A 23385-nucleotide genomic window follows, 5' to 3' on the forward strand; every position below is an offset into this window, starting at 1 on the left:
AATGTAAAAAAAATCACATAAATAACTGTGTGTGAATGTTAAAACTTTCAACAAAAAACCAAAAACAACCCACTGCATGGGTGCGTACGTTCAACCCATCGGTTATAATGCGGACCTGGTATCCATTGTTCCACGAAGACGTCATTGAAATAACGTCTTGTTTTATTCTATTTTAAGCAAATCAAGGAAGAGTGCTAGACACACATGCATAGTTGCTGAAAGGAAGGATGTTTTTGCGACTCTTGTTGACTTTGTTGTTTTCAATAACGAAAATAAGGAAATGCATTATAAATAAGGATTCCCCCTCCTCTCACAAGAAAGAAACAAAAACTTTTAGTAAGAGATTTGGTAAATGTTTATGTACCCCCCCCTCTCAAAATTACACAATTTACTTTTTTTTCTTTTTAATGTTTAACGGTAAATTCATTACAAACTAAACTTTCGGAAAAGAAAAATATATAAAAGTCATTAAAAAAATTTTTTTATGACTTTTATTGTCAGGGATCAGTTTTCAATTATAATGTTCTTAGAGGGGGTGGGGTTCAATTTCCTAGATGTACGCCAGAGATTCGTTCATATTTTCATCTTATAAGTTTTGATGATCAATCCAACAATATTTTTTATTAAATCAAATGATTAAAGGAAGAAAGCTTTGATGGTTTAGAAGGAAGCAACAGTATTTTCATTAGATGTAAACATCACCAGAGGTAGCTGCACTAACTTATCTATATGTAATGATTTATATAAATGCGTGGCGATCAGGCGGCCATCTTGATTAAGGGCTGATGTGTTCGTTTTTTGTATGATCCAGAATAATAGAATTTCAAGGTAGCAGCCAATGAGAATAGGAGGAATGTTGCTGGGGAGAAATCATTATTTGTGAATGAGTGTTTAATCCAGTTAATAAGGGTGTCAGGTGAAAATAGTTGTAATGTTTATATATTTACCCAGTCTTGTCTGGGAGATTGGGAGGACTTATCAGGTAGAGGGGAAAATACAAATTACTTCGTCTATAGATCTGGCCAATAGTGATGATGCCTCTCCTAGGATGTAATATAAGATTTAATTATAACGAATAACTGTGTATAAAATGACGTACTGTAGTTACATAAGATGAGGGTTGAAGGTTTAGACATAATAAATTTGTATGTGGCATCTGTTAACGAAAACCTATGGCAATTTGGTGCAGAGGGAGGATCAAGTAAAGATTAGATACCCTGTAGCAGAAGACAAAGATTGTTGAACATTTCAAGTGGCATCGGTTGTTCGACCATGACATTGCTGTTGGTGATTTGTAAACACGTCAAATAGCAAACATGATCGAATGTTCATGAGCAAGATTTTAAAAAAATATATTTACAAAACTTTTAAAGATTTAAAAGAAAAAATATATATTTACAAATCATTTTCTTTAATATTAAATATTTACAAAACTTTTAAGGATTAAAAAAAAACATTTTCCTATTTACACAACTTTTTGTGTAAGTTACAAAACGAATGTAAATTTAATAAAATTTATTAAAATAAATAGGTGTCTTTCTGAGTGCGTTTTTTTTTTTTTTTAAATATATTTACAGAACTTTAATAAAACTACTACTAATAATAATTATTATAATTATAAAAAATAAAAATAATAAAAAGAATGAACTATTATTAAAATAAATGGGTGTCTTTCTGAGTGCGGTTTTTAATATATTTACAGAACTTTAATACTACTACTACTACTAATAATAATGATAATTAAAAAAATAAAAAGAATGAGCTATATTAATTACAAAAACATTAGAAACTGAAAATTTTGGACGCTAAACTTGTACCTAATTTGTCTTTATCGAGAAATAAGCAAATAGTAAGTTTTTTGGGGGGATTTTTTTCTTTTAAATGAAAATTATGAAAAGATTTTTATGTTGTGATACGACTACACTTCATCTATATAAAAGATATGTGAATAAAATTTTTAAAAATCTCGATTGTTTATACTTGCGATTTTATTATGCATAAAAATTGCCTCAGTCTAGAAGGATTTCTCCTTCAATGACTACCTACATACATCGCACTTTAAATAAATATTGAATTGTATAAAAAATGCACAAAGAAAGATTAAAAAACTGTACATAAAAATTAATCTTGGTCGCAAAAATCCAAGCAAGTCAGTTATTTTATATTTGTTTCTGCCATTAAAAAGTTTGGTTATAATAATTTTATTTAATTTTTTTTAAATTATGTATTCTTTAATTGACATCATCCGAAATTCTCAGTTATAACCTCGGTTTATTTATTTATTTGGTATTATTTTATGACTTGTCCCAACCTAATATAAACACCCCCACCTACCCCATGTTAAGAACGACTTTTGAGGTTGGGAGTGTTTATTCTGAAAGCCGTTCTTAACATAGGGAGGTTGGAGTGCTTATAATATGCTGGGGAAGACGTAAAAAGTTACCATTTATTTATATTATTATTATTTTTATTATTAGTTTATTAAAAAGTTCTGTAAATATATAAAAAGAACACACTTAGAAAGACACCCATTTATTTAAATATATTTTGTTTAAATGCATTCGTTTTATTACTTACATTAAAAAGTTTTGCATATATAGAAAAATTGTTGTTTTTTTTTAATCCTTAAGTTTTGTAAATATTTAATATTAAAGAAAATGATTTGTAAATATATATTTTTTCTTTTAAATCTTTAAAAGTTTTGTAAATATATTTTTAAAAAATATCTTGCTCACAAACATTTGATCATGTTTGCTATTTGACGTGTTTACAAATAACCAACGGCAATGTCATGGTCGAACAACTGGTGTCACTTGAAATGTTTGACAATCTTTGTCTTCTGCTTTTACTTTATCTCAGAAGGGAGTTTCTGCAATCAAAATATTATATACAGGATATCACTTTTTTATTGGCTGACCAACTTGATCAACACTCAACGCACTCGGGCAGTTTACGTCCGCTGCCAATTAAGTCTGAGTCAAGTCTTATAGAAATTCAAGTTAATATATGCAGAAGTACCAAAAGTAATGTTTAAAGTAATAACAATATGCATAAATTACAGTGGTTTGAAATGGCCTTTCTACAAACTTTTTGCAATAAGTAGTAATGATGCGCATCTGCCACAATTCATACTAGACAAATCCACATGGTCTTGTAGCTCAACAGATGTTGAGTATTAATCAGTTCAAAGTCTCCTGGAGGTTAAATCCTCACACCAGTCAATAATAACTAAGAATAAAACAAACTACTTGAGCCTTCCACCTGGTCATAGCTGATGGAACAAGAACAATCTACTCCTTTATATTAAATAATTTGATTCAAATTTGTGTATAAATTTCCAACAACATTAAAAATTTCCAAGTTTGAAATCAGAAAAAGGTTGGAGATGATAATCTGAATAGTGAAAATAATTTAATTTTCTCTTTTGTTTATTTGTGAATCTTGTTTTGATTTTGTAAAATGTTTTTTGTTCTGCAGACTTTACTTGGCCAAAGCCAACCTGAAGAAGCTCGGAAACATTTTGAAAAAGTTTTAGAGTTGGACAAAAACAATGCAATGGCTACAGTTTATATGGGGTAAGTCTTTTCCAGACTTGTATAAATTGTATTTAACATTATAAAAAAATTTTCTTTTTTCTTTTCTTGTATCTCTTTTTCATTTTTTTTTTTTTTTTTACCCCACTTTTTTCTTACTTTCGTTTTTCCTCTCTATCTCTCTCCTTTTCTCTTTTTTCTTTCTTTTTATTGATTTAATCCTTTCTTTTTATCACTTTTCAACTCTACTACTATATTTTCTTTTTTTTCTTATCTCATTTTCCTTTTCTCCCTCTTCTCTTTCTCCTTTCCTTTTCTCCCTCTTCTCTTTCTCCTTTCCTTTTCTCCCTCTTCTCTTTCTCCTTTCCTTTTCTCCCTCTTCTCTTTCTCCTTTCCTTTTCTCCCTCTTCTCTTTCTCCTTTCCTTTTCTCCCTCTTCTCTTTCTCCTTTCCTTTTCTCCCTCTTCTCTTTCTCCTTTCCTTTTCTCCCTCTTCTCTTTCTCCTTTCCTTTTCTCCCTCTTCTCTTTCTCCTTTCCTTTTCTCCCTCTTCTCTTTCTCCTTTCCTTTTCTCCCTCTTCTCTTTCTCCTTTCCTTTTCTCCCTCTTCTCTTTCTCCTTTCCTTTTCTCCCTCTTCTCTTTCTCCTTTCCCTTTCTTCTTTCTCCTTTCCCTTTCTTCTTTCTCCTTTCCCTTTCTTCTTTCTCCTTTCCCTTTCTTCTTTCTCTTTTTTTTTTTTACATAGGCATTACCACTTATCAAGGCCAAGAGGCCACTCAAGGATAAGGGTTAAAGAGTGTACAGTAGACATTGGACAATATAGTAATCATTAGTAATGAAAATTTGGTAAATTTGATAACTTATATAGAACGGCTCGTCAAGAACTTATTTATGTTAGACTTGAAGACAACCATATTGTAGTCAGCCGGAAAGCAGGAAAACGGAAGACAATTCCACAGGCGTGCAGTTCTAAGAAAGAAGCTTTGTTCATGGAATCTACATTTAGGTTTAGGCACAGATAAAGAGTGGGAGGAATTATTGATAGTGTTTACAGCTAGTCTAGTGTTTCTTGTGAAAGTTTGGCGAGGGGGGACCATAGATTGAAGCTCAGTTGAACACCTTCCATGAAAATAACGATACATCAGAGACAAACTCGCAACATCTCTTCTGTGAGATAGAGGTTGCAAGGAAGAGAAAAGGACATCTCCTACGCGGCTACGAAGTCTATTTTGAACTCTATCAAGGCAGGACAAGTCCTTTCTAGCAGCTCCTGCCCAGATGTGGCAACAATATTCCATCCTTGGACGTACCTGGCTCTTATATAGATAGAGAATAGCATCAGCAGTGAGATATCTACCGAATCGATAGAAAGATCCCACCATTTTTCCAGCGGCCTTGGCAACAGATTTGATGTATGTGTTCCATTTAAGATCAGGAGTAAAGGTCAAGCCCAGAAGCTTGTCAAAACTTGAGGCCTCCTGAAGACGAGAGCCATTCATTTCAATTGATGCCAGATGTGGATCAGAATGTTGATGATGTAAAGAGAGAAGCTTAGTTTTAGATGCATTAAAAGTAACCAGCCACTCCTTTCCCCATTGTACTACGTGCTCAAGATCAGAGGAGAGAGAATTGGAGAGAACTTGGTCGTTTACTGTCTTAGATGTGCTACCATAAATGGTAGTGTCGTCAGCATAAATGTCTACAAATGATGTAAGGATGTGATTTGGAAGATCATTAATATAGATCAGGAAAAGAGTTGGGCCCAGGATGGACCCCTGAGGGACACCGGCATTAATACTGTGAGCTTCTGATTTTTGCCCCTCAACTACTACTCTTATGAACCTATCAGAAAGAAATGATTTAATAATTGAGAAGACATTTCCAGCTATACCATAGCTAGAGATCTTATGAAGTAACCCTTTATGCCATACCCTATCAAAGGCCTTAGATATGTCAAGAGCAATTGTCCTAGAAAGGTGGCCTCCGTCGAGAGATTTGCTAATCCTATGCGATATAACTGTAAGCACATCTGCTGTAGATCTAGCAGAACGGAAACCATATTGAGTGTCACTAAGAAGGTTATTTTGTTGAGATGGTTGATTACTTCTGTATTTAACACAGATTCCAACAACTTACTCATGACTCACAGGAGACTTATTGGCCTGTACTGAGAGGGGGATGAGCGATCACCTGAATTCTTAAATACAGGGCATACTGATGAAATTTTCCAGGGAGATGGGAAACTATTCTCCTTAAGACAACATTTAAACAGTTTTGTAAGTATGGGCGCTAGTTCAGGTTGAAGTTTTTTGAGTACTATAATTAGAATACCGTCAGGGCCAGTTGCTTTACTGGAATCAAGGTTTTTGATTAGCTTGGCAACATCACGTACAGATATACGTATATCACATAGCGTGGTTTCTGATACAGGAGGAAATATTGGGAGTTGGCGGCCTTCTTTCTTGTCTTTCTTTTTTCCCTTTCTTGTCTTTCTCTTTTCCCTTTCTTGTCTTTCTCTTTTCCCTTTTTTGTCTTTCTCCTTTCCCTTTCTTCTCTTTCTCCTTTCCCTTTCTTGTCTTTCTCCTTTCCCTTTCTTGTCTTTCTCCTTTCCCTTTCTTGTCTTTCTCCTTTCCCTTTCTTGTCTTTCTCCTTTCCCTTTCTTGTCTTTCTCCTTTCCCTTTCTTGTCTTTCTCCTTTCCCTTTCTTGTCTTTCTCCTTTCCCTTTCTTGTCTTTCTCCTTTCCCTTTCTTGTCTTTCTCCTTTCCCTTTCTTGTCTTTCTCCTTTCCCTTTCTTGTCTTTCTCCTTTCCCTTTCTTGTCTTTCTCCTTTCCCTTTCTTGTCTTTCTCCTTTCCCTTTCTTGTCTTTCTCCTTTCCCTTTCTTGTCTTTCTCCTTTCCCTTTCTTGTCTTTCTCCTGGTTCCTTTCTCTCCCCTATCGTTTTCCCCTTCTATCACTTCTTTCCTTTCACTCTCTCTTTCTTTACCTACCCTTTTTCTCTCTATCCTACTTCCTTTTTTTTCTCTATCTATTCCTCTTTTTTTTCTTTTTTCATTTATTTCTTATTGTGAAAAATTTGCTCTATCCTGAGCACAACTCGTAAACATTTTTCTTTTGACAATTTGGTTTAATTTTACATGCTCACATGTGTTGAATGGCTTTTAAAATTTGACTTCCAAACTAACCTCTCCCATCCATTTATTCATCTCTCTTTCTCTCAAATCCATCTTTATCATTTTCTCCCATTGCCATTCCCTTGATGCCGTAACTATTCTCCATCTATTAACTTTCATCCATACTTTCAATGTTGATAAAACCAACAGTTTTCTGAATATATCTCCCTATACTATCTAGATGTATCTTCTAAGACCATCAGATCTAACTACATCTTTTTGACGCCAATTACTCTCCAATTGGCCTAGTGCAACCAGATCAGGCTGTCGAAAGATGGCTTTCTGTCTCAAATGCACCTTTTTGTTTTTTAACTCTTTGCACAACTAAATTATGTTTTGCGAAGCCCAAAACAACAGTTCCCCTCCCCCCTTTTTGCACTCCCACTTCCCTACTCTACCAAACCAATCTCTACAAATATGTGAAGATGTAAAGAGCTTGAAACTTCAAAAATTTTTTCCAAAACAACTGGATTCAACATTGCATGATCCGAAAGGAGTTGATATACCACAAAACAAAACCATCAAATCAAGCCATGAAACTAAATGTTAGTCAAATAAATGTTTGATTTATCTTGATATTTTGTTTTTGTTGACTTTTATCCATTTACAAATAAAATAAATGTAAATATCCCCAAAATATGCTCGTCCTGTTGGCAGGGCATTAGAATATGCTGACTCCCCCACTGCAGAGGGTAAAAGTCTCTCAATGGGGCCACCTGCAGGCCATGGGTGATGACCCATGACCCCTTGGAATGGAATCCTGGTGGTTGTGGGACGTGGAGGATGGGAATGAGCTCCTCTTCCTCCTCCTTTGGTCCTTACCTCAGCCAGACGGGCAGTTGGAAAGGTCTGCTCTGATCAATCGGCAGGACATGCCAAGCTCTAAATCTCACAAACAAAACCATAAATACACCTACACCCTCAACACGACTCAACAAAGGGATTTAGCAAGCAGTGGCTCAAGAGTCAATCTTCTCATTGGACAATGGACTTAACATGGTTGAGAGACCGACATTTTTTCTAAAAAGGAGGCTATTAAATGAATCGTTAGTAAAAATGAAAATACCAAAGGTGCTTGGATCTACCAACAAGCAGAGTATACCCCTCTTGTATCCCTGTTGTGTTGAGGCGAAAGGGTTTCCCTCTCAACACCTCCATACAAAGGACTCCGCGGCGGGTGGGGAACAGGAGAGATGAAATAAACAAATACACCTAATATTTACCCATGCAAGCCTAAAAAAAAAAAAAAAAATCACTCCTCACTCCCAAGTAAGTCTCTGACCTTTCTAGCTCAGACTCTGACACCGATCCAATGCCAATGAATACAAACTTTCCAACATACTTAGTAATGGAATCAACCAGTCAACAACCCATAACTAAAACTCTCCATTTAAAATTGAAAAACTACTGTCACAAAGTATTAAACCTATATCAGTTAAAAAAACTTAACGATGGCACAATATTAATACAAATAGAAAATAAAAAAGAACTGATAAAATGGAAACATTTTGATAACAAAAGCATTAAAATTTACCCACACGAAACACTAAATTCAAGCAAAGGAGTCATCAAGACCACTGAACTTGCATTATGTGCAATAGATGAAATAAAAAAAAAAACTCAGATCACAAAACGTCGCAGATGTACAAAAAATTCAAATACAAAAAAATTCCGAAACTATACTGACCAACACATACATTCAACAGTCCAATAATCCCTAAAAAAAAAAATCAAAATTGGTTACCTAACAGTCAATACTGAACCATACATCCCAAACCCCCTTAAATGCCATAACTGTCAAAATATGAACACCATCGTGATCAATGTTCACGGCCACCAACATGCATAAGATGTGGTGAAAAAGACTCCCACCATGATTGCCAAAAAGAGCTCAAATGTGCTAACTGCCATGAAAACCACTACGACAGCTCAAAAATCTGCCCAATCTGTAAAAAAAAAAAAAAAGGTGATACTTAAAATACAATAATAATAACGTCTCATTTATCAAAGCTAGAAAAACTATAGAAAGCTCCAACTATGCAGATATAACTAAAAGAAATATGCAGTATTCCAATATATCAAATCATCATTCAATAACATCTAACTCCACCAATATCAATATTGATATCATCACAAAGCTTTTGAATGAAACAAAAAGCTTACTTGAAGAATTAAAAAGAAAAAAACCATTAACCAAACCAGTACAGTAAAAAGAACTTCAACAACAGACCAAAAACAAAGTTCCCAATCAAAATCTCAACCAAAAATTTGCGCAAACTCCCAGATTATCATAACCAAACAAATAGATCAGAAAGAGATAACCGACTAATAGGTGGCACCTCAATTATAATAAAACAGATACCACATATGAAATTACAACTCCAAACAAACTTTCAAGCAATAGCAATTAAAGTCTCACGCCACTGACCGACAACTATTTGTTCAATCTACATTCCACTTCAATACAAACTGAATAAAACCGATAGCACAACTCCTCACCTCTTTCATTTTAATGGGGGACTTAATGCCCACAACAAAATGTGGGGATGTGAAAATATCAATCAAATTGGGAAAATCATTGCGTCACTGCTGGAATCTCCTGAACTATGTATACTCAATAACAAAATACACACATATATTCACCCAGGAACAGGAACGATATCAGCTATTAACCTAACCCTATGCTCCTCCACAATATTTATGGACTTTCAATGGGAGGTACATAATGACCAGTGTGGCAGTCACCACTTCCCAATCTTTCTCAAAACTCAGGAACCTGCAACAGAAGAAATAAAACCAAAATGGCAAATCTATAAAACTAACTGGACTGAATTTAGTAAACTTTGCTCAACATTAATTAATCAAGAAATAGTTGACAAACCAAATCCAATGTTAGCTTTCACCAATATACTAAACGAAACAACAACCAAAACAATCCCTCCACTAAACCACATTCAGAAACAATGCCATGGTTCCAACAGAATGCAAAGAGACAATAACCAACAGGAAAAAAATGCTGAAATTCTTCAAAAAAACATCCTACAAAAATACCAAAAAGCATGAACAAAAGCGCGCTACATTATTAAAAAAAAAAAAAGCAAAAAAGAAACCTGGCAAAATTATTTTTCCAAACTAAACCACATGCCACTAAAAAGAACATGGAAAATAAGAATAAGAAGAAAAATAACTGGGAAAAAATTGGAACACCTATCAGCCATATAAGTACACCAAATGGAGGACGAACTATAAACAAAGGAGAAATAGCAAATATAATCGCAAATGAATTCAGTCAAAACTCGTCATCCGATCACTACTCCCCTAAATTCCAAAAATGTAAAAATAATGCAGAAAAGCAAAGACTCAACTTCACATTCAATAACAAGGAATATTATAACACTACATTCACAATAATAGAACTCAAGAATTCAATACATAGAAGTAAAGATACAGCCACTGCACCAGACGAGATCCATCATCAATTGTTAAAACACCTGCCAGACACTTCTCTCAACATTTTCCTACAGATAATCAACATTTTCGTGGTCTAACAACCTCTCAAGACACTGGCTCGAATCCAACATCATTCCAATTCCTAAGTGAGGAAAGGACCATTCCAACCCTACCAATTATCGTCCCATCGCTCTAACAAGTTGTATCTGTAAAACAATGGAAAGGATGTTCAATAGAAGACTGATGTGGCATTTAGAAAAATTTAACATCATCTCCAGACACCAAAGTGGATTTAGACAAAACCAAGGTACTAATGACCAACTTATTCGACTAGAAACATTCATCTGTAATGGTCTAATAAGAAACCACCATGTGGTGTCAATCTTTTGTGATCTTGAAAAAGCATGACACCACATGGAGGTATGGCATCCTGAAAGATATTCATAATATGGGAATCAGAGGAAACCTAGCAATGTTTATCTTATGGAACATATAAAGTATGCTTGGGAAATATAACATCAGACCAATACATACAAGAAACAGAGGTACCACAGGGTGGTGTATTATCTGTCACCCTATTTCTAATTAAATTCAATGATATAACTAATACTGTTAACATAGGATTTGAAAAAACACTATTTGTTGATGACTTTTCTATAATTTGCTCATCACCAAATATGCCAACTATTGAAAGACAAATGCAACATTGTCTCAAATGGATTTAAAATATCCAAAAGTAAAACCACATGTATCCACTTTTGTAGGAAACAAAAATACCACCTTGACTCACAGCTCAAACTAGATGGACAATTAATACCAGTAGTACAACATATCAAAATTTAGGAATCATTATCCTAAATTGAACTTCAAGGAGTACATCAACAACTTAAAGCAAAAATGCTTAAAAGCAATAAACATCTTATCCAAATAATCATAATATCCAAACGCGACTGGGGAGCAGATCAAGCTACAATGCTCAAAATATACTGCTCACATATAAGATCTAAACTGGACTATGGTTGTGCCTTATTCAGCTCCACTCACAAATCCTACAAAAAAAAATCTAACTATATGGAATCAAGGTTTGAGACTCAGCCTGCGAGCTTATCGAACCTCACCAATGGAAAGCCTCGATGTAGAAGCCCACAAACCTAAGATGGGAAAAACTAGCTTGCAATATGCAACAAAGCTGCAAAGCAATCCTGAAAACCCAACGTACAAATTTATCTTCAACCTACAATTTACCAACTTTTATTCAGGGAAACCAAAAAGCATACCCTCTTTTGGACACAGAATCAAAGAAATACTACTACAAATTAATGAAAACCCAGACAATATAATTACACAAAAAATAAATGATTGATCCAACACTCAATAAATATAAGAAAAACATTACAAACAATTTAACAAACAGAAACAACTTCGGAGAACTCAGAGAAAAATATGCAGAATATAAAAAAAATATACACCGATGAGTCGAAAACTATAAATGGAACAGGCGCAACATATACAGATGGGCAAAGCCAATACCAAGTACGACTGTTCACTGATACTTCAATATACATAACTGAACTACAAGCAAAATGGCACTCAAATATATCAAAGACAAACAAAAGTTTATCATATACACAGACTCACTATCTTGTATCATGGCTCTTAAGAAGGGAAAACCGTTCATATAGAAATACATGAACACAATCAAATAGTTTAGGAAGGCAAAACAATTGTAATGGCTTGGATGCGAAGCCATGTTGGCATCCCAGGAAACAAAAGGGTCAGTAAACTAGAGAAGCTACAAAACACCAAACCATTAAAAACATTAACATTCCACAAACAGAGCTAAAAAGAAAAAATAACGAACATATGGAAAACATGTGGCAAGAAGAGTGGAGTAGATGCACACAAAACAAACTGTATGGACATCAGCCTAAAATCGAAAATAAAAAACAAAATGCCTTGAAGGGAAGAAGGGAGGAGATTGTACTGAACCGAATAAGAATTGGACACAAAACTAACTCATTCCTACCTAATCAAAGCAGAAAAAGTGCAACCAACAAATAACGATAAAACATCTACTGATGGAGTGTAGAGGATATAAACACATCCAGAAGAGATATTTCAGAACACAAGTATTGGGAAAATATTTAGTGGAGCCTCAGCAGATTTTCAAATTACTTAAAAGAAACAAATTTATTTAAACTCTTATAAAATAATCTAGTAACATTCTATTTTAGAAAAACAAACTCTTTATGTTGAAAACAAACTTTTCGGAAAATTTAAAGCATCTTGCTTCTGGAGATAAACTTTTAAAGCAATTTAAAACTTCCTATGTCAATAAACCTTTTCTTGGCATTAAATAACCCCTAGAGGTTGAAATGCCGTTAAGCAAACTCACTTACTCCCCAATTCTCATATAATTTCTTTGCATGCAACACATATCCTCAACCCTTTCTCACTAGGTTTCACTTTCATATATCATCAACTTGTTTAATTGATATTTTCCTTGGTCAACAGTTGTAATATTCAACCGGTTAGTAATGGTAGAACTTTCCTGAACTATTTGCAACATCAATGTTATCACCAAGGTAACAAAACTTCTGGACAACCTCAAATATACTTTTTGCTCATCTAAATTCTCATCAGTCTCCATTTTTTTACACTTCTTTCATACACAAACTCGTCATCTATTAAATTGCTTGATAGTCCTCTGCACTTTTTGTGTAAAAGTACTACAAAAAATTGAGTTGTGCCAAACTTCCTTTCCACAAATTGTGCAGAACCTTCCTATTTCTGGGGGCTTATCACTTTGGTCTTAGTAACATTCAATCTTGGACCTTGACTTTCTACAGCTTTCCTCCAAGTATCCAACTTAGCAAGTTGATCTTCCATTGTTTTACAAGCAAGCACTAAATAAATCCTCAGCATAAAGCTATTCTTCTGACATGTACATAACTCCCGGAACAATACTTGTAAGAAACAAATAAAAAGCAATGGACACCATACAAATGATGTATGAAATTTGCTATACATTGTTTGCACAACCTTTATTAACCACTTTCTTTCTCCTAATTTATGTAAAGCCCATGAGATGACATTTTTTGGTACCCTGTTCAAAGTTATCTCCAAATCGACAAAACACAGAATTTTCTTTTTCTCAAGGTACTACTCTTGGGATAAATTATAATATTAGTGTTCAATATTGGACTAAGATTCTAATCTTTCAGAACAACCTCTTCTATCATCTGATTTATTAAGTTTGTGATCATGTTACACTCGCAGCCTTCAACATTTCTGCAACATCATTTTCTTTTATCTTATGATTTCTAAACTTTTGCTTTTGTAACTTCAAGACTTTCTTGGTCCTATGAAAACTCTATTCAACAATGGTATTTCAACATAATAGTATTTCCAATCATCCCTTTTTGTTTATTTCTTGCACATCCACAACTTTTCCCACTGTTCATACTACACACACACCATGAGAAAATATAATAGTAATCTACAGATAAAATTCTCTTAAAAATTTCGGCCCTGTCGGTGGGGCATTAGAATATGCCGACTGCCCCTCCCCCCCTGCAGAGGGTAAAAGTCCCCCAATGGGGCTACCTGTTTGCCGTGGGTGGCAACCCGTGATGCCTAGGAAAAAGATCCTGGTGGCTGAGCAACTGATGCCTAGGGAAAATAAAGGTATCAGTTGCAACACTCCACTTTGGCCTTGTACTAGGCTAGACGGGCGGCCGGAGAGGCCCGATCCGATCAATCAGCTAGTCATGTCAAGCCCTAACACTTACACTGAAATTGTCAATTATAACATTTAAAAAAAAATAAATAAACAAATTTAATCTAAAGATAATACATCTTATTACTACAAATGTAGATAAACCAGGTAAGTGTTAGAAGGCGATAGCAAGGGTCAATCAATTGATGAGACAAAACCACACAACTGCTCCCTAACCAATTTTTCTATCAAACTGAGAAAGAAGAAACTAAAGGAGGAAACAGGAAATGATGGAACAAACTCAACCAATTGAGTATATCTTTTTTGTATCCCTGGGATGAAAGGGAGAATGAGTTTCCCTCCTAACATCTCCCAGTTTTGGGCTCCGAGGAGGGTGGGGAGCAAAAGAGATGAAAATCTAAACAAACTTTCATGGATATAATAAACCCAAACAAAAAACCCAGAAACCAAAAAAAATACAACAAAATCGAAAAGAACCCACTCTGATGTAACCAGCTCAGACAGTGAGCAAGAATATAACTATGAAATAATTGATAAAGAAAAATACCTAAGATTCATAGTAATCAAAACCTTAGAAGGAAAAAAGATCAGCGATCTGTCTCCATTCTTAATTGAAAAAATACTGTCTCAAAATAGCAACCCAAAAACAGCAAAAAAAAAAAAAAATGAAAAATGGCAATCTACTTGTCACAGTAGACCACTATAAAGACACAAAAAACATCTTAGAGATGGAAAAATTCCATATCTATAAATGCAAAAGTTTTGCTCATGAAAGATTAAACACATCAAAAGGTGTCATAAAAAGCCATGAATTAACCTTGGCTACAGCAGAAGAAATAGAAAATGCCCTAAGAAAACAGGGAGTAATCGATCACGTTCGAATAAATATAAAAAGGAATGATCAAACCATACCTACAAAAACCTATGTACTAACATTCAATGCACCAAAAATTCCCAAAGAAATAAAAATCGGATATACAATAGAAAAAATAGAACAATATATACCAGCCCCTCTGAGATGTTTTAAGTGTCATAAATATGGACATAGCAGAGAAACATGCAAAGGACAGAAAATATGTGGAAAATGTGGCCTAAAAGAACCTAATCACACTGAAAGTGAATGCCCCAACGAAACAAAATGCCCAAATTGCCAAGAAAAACACCCAGCATACTCTAAAATATGCAAAATCTTCAAAAAAGAAATAGCTGAAATAAAATACAAACAAAACGTATCCTTTCCTGAAGCAAGAAAAATAGCAAGCTCTCGAAAAAATAAACACTTACGCAGACATCAATAAAATTTCAAGCCAAACAAACAAACCAAACCCACTACCAAGACCTACTTAAGCTAATCTCCGAACTCAAAAATTTAATTGAAACTTTAAAAACTAACCAAAACGAAAACAAGAAACAAATACCAGTATCTTCTAAAACTCAGTCAAATGATCTAAAACAAGTCCCAAAGAACAAAAAAGAATCCGAACAACAAAAACCACAAATAAACCGTGAAAGATCCAAATCACGAACAAGAACAAAAGCAGAAGATAAACACACAATATCTGGAAAGATAACAGAACGGGAAAACACAAATCCTCTTTCCAAAAACCAAAATAAACAAAAAACAGAAATAATATTAATCGAAAACGAAAATAAATATGAATTGATTGAAATCGAGAGTCACAGAAATAAATCTAGCTCCAAAAACAGAACTGACCAGGGGGAGAAAATGGAGACTGTGGAACCAAGCAATTCAAGTAAACACAAAACAAAAACCACTCAAAACACAAGTCAATAGAATACTAGATATAAAAACCTAAACAAAAACTAAACAGTTAAAAACAAAAACAAAAAAAAACGTACTTATTTATGCAAATGAATAAAAACATCATACAGTGGAACTGCAGATGCATAAAACCAAACTACGAAGAAATCAAACATATAATAGCACAATATAACCCCAGCATAATTGGCCTACAGGAAACTCTTCTAAAAGAAACGGACACCATCAACTTCAAAGGATACCACATTTACAACCAACCAAATAGATCACAAACAGATAACTGACCAATAGGAGGCACCTCAATTATAATAAAAAAACATATAAAACTACAACTCCAAACAAAAGCAATTAAAGCTACACTCCACCAACCAACAACTATTTGTTCAATCTACATTCCACCTAAACATAAACTAAATAAAACCGAAATTGAAGATCTGATAACACAACTCCCGCACCTTTTATATTAATGGGAGACTTCAATGCCCATAACAAAATGTGGGGATGTGAGAATATTAACCAAACTGGGAAAATCATTGAATCATTACTGGAATCACCCGAAATAGCTATATTTAACGACAAAACACACACATCCCTTCACCCAGGCACAAGAACGACATCAGCTATTGACCTAACACTATGCTCCCCCACAATATTTATGGACTTCCAATGGAAGGTACATAACGACCAGTGTGGCAGCGATCACTTTCCAATTTTTCTCAAAACCCAAGAACCTGCAACAGAAGAAACAAAACCAAAATAGCAAATCTATAAAGCTAACTGGACTGAATTTAGCAAACTTTGTACAAACTTAATTAATCAAGAAATAGTTAGCAAACCAGATCCTATGTTAGCTTTCACCAATATACTAAACGAAATAGCAATCAAGACAATCCCAAAATCTTCCACTAAACCACACCCAAAATCAACACCATGGTTCACAACAGAATGTAAAGAAGCAATAGCCAACAGGAAAAAAATACTAAAACACTTTAAACGACATCCTACAAAACCCAACCTCCAAAAATACCTACAAGCACAAGCAAAAGTGTGCTATATTATAAAAAAAAGCAAAAAAGAAACCTGGCAAAACTATATTTCCAAATTGAACAACACGCCATCAAAAAAACATGGGAAATAATAAGAAAAATAACCAGAAAAAAACTTGGAACACCAATAAATAATATAAGTACACCAAATGGTAGACAAACTATAGACAAAAATGAAATAGCAAACATAATCGCAAATGAATTCAGCCAAAACTCATCATCCATTCACTACTCCCCCAAATTCCAAAAATATAAAAACAACGCAGAAAAAGAAAAACTCAACTTCACATCCAATAACAAAGAATACTATAACATCTCTTTCACGATAACAGAACTAAAAAATGCAATTCATAAAAGTAAAGATACAGCTACCGGTCCAGACGACATACACTATCAATTTTTAAAACACATGCCAGACATATCTCTCAACATTCTCTTACAGATAATTAACAACATATGGTGGACTAACAATTTCCCAAAACACTGGCTCGAATCCAATATCATCCCAATTCCTAAAACAGGAAAAGATCACTCCAATCCTACCAATTATCGTCCCATCACCCTAACAAGCTGTATATGCAAAACAACAGAAAGGATGGTTAATACAAGACTAATGTGGCGTTTAGAAAAATATAACCTCATCTCTACACACCAAAGTGGATTTAGACAAAATAAAGGTACTAAAGACCAACTTATTCGGCTAGAAACATATATTCGTAATGGTCTAATAAGAAACCATCACATGGTCTCAATCTTTTTCGATATCGAAAAAGCGTATGACACCATGTGGAGGTACGAAATCTTGAAAGATATTCATAATATGGGAATCAGAGCAAAATTTATCCAAGAATTCCTATCCCACAGAACATTTAAAGTATGCTTAGGAAATATAACATCAGATCAATACACACAAGAAACAGAGGTACCACAGGGTAGTGTACTATCTGCCACCCTTTTTCTAATTAAAATCAATGGTATAATAAAAAATGTTAACATGGGATTCGAAAAAACATTATTTGTTGATGACTTTTCAATAACTTGCTCATCACCAAATATGCCAACTATCGAAAGACAAATGCAACATTGCCTTAACAAAATAGATCTTTGGGTTAACGAAAATGGATTCAAAATGTCCAAAAGCAAAACCACATGTATCCACTTTTGTAAGAAACGAAAATACCACCTTGACCCACAGCTCAAACTAGATGGACAACTAATACCAGTAGTACAACATACCAAATTTCTAGGGATCATTTTTGATAATAAACTAAACTTCAAGGAGCACATTAACAAATTAAAACAAAAATGCTTAAAAGCAATAAATATCTTAAAAATAGTATCAAAACTAGACTGGGGAGCAGATCAAGCTACAATGCTCAAAATATACTGCTCACATATCAGATCCAAACTGGACTATGGTTGTGCCATATACAGCTCTACTTACTACAAAAACAAACTACTAACAATACAGAATCAAAGTTTAAGACTTAGCCTGGGAGCCTATCGAACTTCACCAATGGAAAACCTGCATGTAGAAGGCCAAGAGCTACCCCTGCATTTAAGATGGGAAAAACTAGCATTACAATACGCAACAAAACTACAAAGCAACCCCGAAAACCCAACATACAAAACTACCTTCAACCCACAATGTACAAACTTTTATTCAGGGAAACCAAAAAGTATACCCTCCTTTGGACACAGAATTAAAGAAATAATACATCAAACCAGTGAAAACCCGACAATATAATTACTCAAAAAATAAACGACAGACCACCATGGACATTACACAAACCAAAAACCGACCTAACACTTACTGCTCACAAGAAAAACATTACAAATAATATAACAAACAGAAGTAACTTTGGAGAATGAAGAGAAAAATATGCAGAATACATAGAAATATACACCGATGAGTCTAAAACTATAAATGGAACAAGTACAGCATGCACAGATGGACAAAATCAATATCAAATACGACTGCTCAACGAGGCTTCAATATATACAGCCGAGCTGCAGGCCATCAAATTAGCTCTCAAACACATCAAAGACATCAACGAACAAAAATTCATAATATATACAGACTCCCTATCCTGTATCATGGCCCTTGAAGAAAAATCTAAACACCCTTTTATCACAGAAATTATACAAGAATACAACGAAATAACCGAAAAAAAAAAACAATAAAAAAATTATAATAGCCTGGATACCAAGCCATGTCGGCATCCCAGGAAATGAAAAGGCAGACAAACTGGCCACAAACCACCAAATGAAAAAAATTAAAATACCACACACAGACCTAAAAAGAAAAATCAACGAATATATAGAAAACATGTGGCAAGAGGAATGGAACAAATGCACTGCAAACAAATTGCATGAACATCAAGCAATAATTAAAAATGAAAAACCAAAAATTTTTAAAGGAAGAAGAAAAGAAATTGTACTAAACCGAATACGAATTGGACATACAAAATTAACTCATTCCTACCTAATCAAAGTGGAGGAAACACCAAATTGCATACTCTGCAACTAACAACTAAACATCTACTGATGGAATGTAGAAAACACAAACACACTCGGAAGGAATATTTTAAAACAACAAACATTAGAAAAGTGTTCCAAGAAGTGGAGCCCCAACAAATCATAAACTATTTAAAAGAAACGAATGTATTCAAACTCCTATAAAGTAAACAAGGAAAATTCATTTTAGAAAAACAAATCTCTTACAACTAAAACAATTTTTCGGAAAACCTAAAGCATCTTGCTTCAAAAGATAAACTTTTCAAGAATCCCAAAATATTTTTACAAGAAACTGAAAACCTATTATATCAACAATATTTTTTGGCATTAAATGACCCTTAGGGGTTGAAATGCCGTTAAACAAACACATTCACTCACTCACTCTTAAAAATTTCATTACATGAACCCCAAAATTGTTCTTCTAAATTCATTCTTTTTCAATATTTTCAATTCGTTCTTTTATAGTATTTAATCATAAACCTTGCTAAAAATAATAATTTAAATAAGTATATGTTATGAGTTTGTCATATATATAATATACATTGTATGTATTTTTTATATTAATATAAAATTTTTTTTAAAATTAGATATGAAACAATTTGTGTCAATATAAAAGTCAAGCAGCAGTAATTGTAATTATTTGTTTCTTGCTAAGGGAGATAATCCTATGTTTCGATTTTACAAATGCTGTCATAAAAATGTAGTGTTTAATGAAAAAATATATTTTACTTGCTAATATTAACTAGACAAAGAAATTAAGTAATTATAAAATTCAAGTTTTTTTTCTTGCTAAATTTTATTTGTCAAATGTGATGAATAAGACAAGGAAAAGGCAAAAAATAAATTTTAAATCAAAGGAAAGGAACAAACAGATTCAATTCTAACAAAAGAGACTGTGAAACAAACAACACAGATGCAAAATTCTAATCAACGTTTATTAAAGTGTTATTTGTGTTAAAGTGAAAACATCAGGTTATCATAAAAAAGAAAACAAAAAAAAAACTGTTTACTTCCCTTGTAACATATACAAGATTTTTTTAACAGTCCCTGTGTTGTTGTTTTTTTTTTTTTTAAATACTGGACAAGATGTCCAAAGCATTCATATTTTTCTTTTGACTTTACTCTTGTAAAGTCGGTCTGACAAAATTACTTTATTAGAAATAATTTTTCATCTTTTCCTTCTTTTTTTTTTATTTGCTTTAATCTTGAGTTTTCTTTTGAGTTTTACGCTGTCTTTTCCTGGAGATAAGGGATCTTCTACCTTAAAATCAATAGATTTATATGGAAGTAAGCCCAAATTTGGCATAATGGTGTTCATATGAGTGCACTAATGGGCTGGAAAATTGGGTTTCAATCCCTGGTAAAGTCATACTAAAGAGGCCACCAAAACCAACAAAATCAAGGTCATTGTTAAGATGACTTATTCTCTGTTATCTGATGGATGTCTCTAGTCCTGTGCAGTTCTAGGATGGCCACCCTCCCTGATTGAGGCACCTCTATCGGGAAATGCTGATGGGGTTGCCCAGGCATTTTTTGTTGGCCAAAGTGTCCTTCCTCTAGGACTTTGGCTCCACAATCCCACTTTACGATCCTTTTGTCGCATCATCCCCCTGTGGAAAGGAGAGAAATATTGAGTCATATCAAATACTCAAAAAATCGTACTTGCTTAACACATCATCATAAGGTGAGGGATCAAGGGTAAGTGGAGTAATCCTGAGAAAGGAGTGGCACCCTTCCCATACACTTTGGTATAGTAAGAGAAGATAGCATTTCGATTGAACTTGATAATGGTGAATCACCCATTTTTTAAACACTGACCTGCGTTTTCAATTATCTAATGGTAACTGAGCTGCAATCTTCAATGGTTATATTAAAGCCCATTTTCTCTCTCTTTTTCTCTTCTCTGGCTTATTTTTTGTTCTCTTTTTTTTCAATTCAAGTTTGTTTTTAACTTCATTTTTATGTCTTATTTTAGACTCATTTCAACATTTTAATAACAAAAATAAAGTTATTACATAAGTCACACTTTTCTAATTATGTTCAATCTTGCAGAATATAAAATGAAATTCCCTTAAGCATTTAAAATTTTTGTCTCTTTTGTTGTAGAGTTCTTCTCTTGAATTATAAACCTGATTTTGATCAAATCCGTTCCTATATTGAAAAAGCAATTGAAATGGATGAACTTTATGAATATCCTTATGAACTTCTTGGTTCCATTGAAGTGCACAGGTAAGGAAATTGCACCTTTTTTTTCTTGTACAGATTTAATGTCTGTTGTCATCTGTTTAGCATTAGAAGAACTAGTAAAATAGGTGTTGCTCACTCATATATAAATAGTATTATGTTTATTTATACAAACATGTGCATACAGGTTTTTGCTGCAATTCTATTAGAGAAGCAGCAGGGTTTTCTTTTTATTAACTTGTTTACTTTCTAACTTCTAATGTGGCTGCTACCAGAAGTGGTGACAAAGCAAATCAGTTCCTTCACTGTTTTGTTCTCTCATGGCTATTTTTTTTTTTTTATTACATTTTTCTGATCGTTTTTTTTTATATTAATAGTCATTGAAAAGTTATTTCGAACTTATTTTAATTTAGAACAAACCAAGCATGTCCCCCTCCACAAGTGAAAAATTTACTTTCACCATGACTAATATTTGAAAATTTTTTTAAAATTTAAGGTGTGGTTATTGAGAAACGTGTGAACAAACGAATGGACGAATGATTTGGGGGCAATTTAACCCTTATAAATGCCCCCTCGGGGTAGCAACGACAATTATCCCAGAATATCCATTCTGGACAAAATTTACTTTCACCATGACTAATGTTTGTGCAAAATTAAAAAAAAAATCTGAGACGTGGTTATTGAGAAAAGTGCAAACAAATAGACAAATAAGAGTGAATTACGAGGTTCAATCCCTCTTTTTTTATGAGAGCAATTATTGAAATTTGTTTTATTTTTTAAAAAGAATTCTTGAAAAAACTGAAAATCTTTTTTTTAACTATTTCAGGATCCTCTTCATTTACAGCTTTGCTGTGGCATGGTGCTGCCAGCACTGATTTTTTTTTTTTCCACTCTCCTGAAATATTTCTTTATTATGTTAACATGACATATTTGTTTCTGTCTTTAGGAGAATGCATTCTAAAGTTCCTTACTGCTTTTCTATCATGTGGCCTTCATAGCTCTCTGGCTATTCTCTGAGTCTTGGCCAATTTCTGTGCTTCAGCTAAATTTTGTCATACCTTAGTGATGTAATCCGACATATTATGCATAGGCTCATTACTGACCCATTGCTCTTTTATCACTTTGCACTTGATGACCGAAGACTAATTCGAAAGTGTGAATCCTAACGACTCCTGGGCTGCTTCCTGGGCTGCAAAGAGCAGAAATGGGATTCCTTGGTTCCATTCGGCATTGTGCTCCACACAATAGCCTCTTAACATGGTCTTCAGGGTGGCATGAAATCGTTCCAACGCTCCCTGTGACTGAGGGTGATAAGTGCTGGACTTTATATGGGTGATTCCCAACTGCTCTGTAACTTAAATAGCCTCAAGGTGAAGTTAGACCCTATGTCAGTCTGTATGATTCTGGGTAACCCCATTTTGGTAAAAAAGTTTATCAAGGCATTTACCACCTTCTTCATGGAGATGTTGCGTAATGGGATCACCTCGGGGAATCTCATGGATGCACAAATTATAGTTATCATAAATTTGTGACCTGTCCGGGTTTTGGGTAATGGTCCCGCACAGTCTATGATTATTTGATTAAATGGTTCTTCCATTGCTGGTATAGGTTGGAGCAAGGCCGGGGGAACGTTTTGGTTGGGCTTTTCCGTCTTTTGGCATGTCCCACAGGTTCTGCAGAACTTCTTTATATCTCCTATCTGGCCAGCTTTTTTAGAGTCCTAGGTGACTCGCCAACTGTATCTTGTGTGTGACTTTCATAATATATATTAGGCATCATTATTTGTTCTAATCTGATTTCTTCTATTCCTTCCATTGTCCTGGGAGCATACCATTTTCTCATTAACACTCTGTTATTGAGGAAATATTGGCTTTTTGAGTCCTGAGAATACTCTTTTAAATCGGCATCGCCCTGTTGCTCCTTGAGTAGCACTTGCCGTGGTACGGATAAACCAGGTTGGAATACTACTCC

General features: G+C 34.1%; 2 protein-coding genes across 3 annotated transcripts in view; one reads left to right on the forward strand and one right to left on the reverse strand.

Annotated features, from left to right (window-relative positions):
* The window catches only part of LOC145248962 (mitochondrial import receptor subunit TOM70-like), a 172932-nt gene that overhangs the window by 109991 nt on the left and 39556 nt on the right, over positions 1–23385 (forward strand). For both annotated transcript variants that reach the window (XM_080110770.1, XM_080110769.1), the window contains exons 10-11: positions 3478–3575; positions 21337–21459. In XM_080110770.1, coding sequence (XP_079966896.1) covers positions 3478–3575; positions 21337–21459 — 221 coding nt within the window. The remainder of the gene's footprint in view (positions 1–3477; positions 3576–21336; positions 21460–23385) is intronic.
* Positions 1–23385, reverse strand: part of LOC145248963 (uncharacterized) — a 437400-nt gene that overhangs the window by 33173 nt on the left and 380842 nt on the right. The gene's annotated exons all lie outside the window — the stretch shown is intronic.

Source organism: Euprymna scolopes, chromosome 27 (assembly GCF_053919585.1).
Source record: "Euprymna scolopes isolate OS-2025 chromosome 27, ASM5391958v1, whole genome shotgun sequence".
Classification (NCBI taxonomy): Eukaryota; Metazoa; Mollusca; class Cephalopoda; order Sepiida; family Sepiolidae; genus Euprymna; species Euprymna scolopes.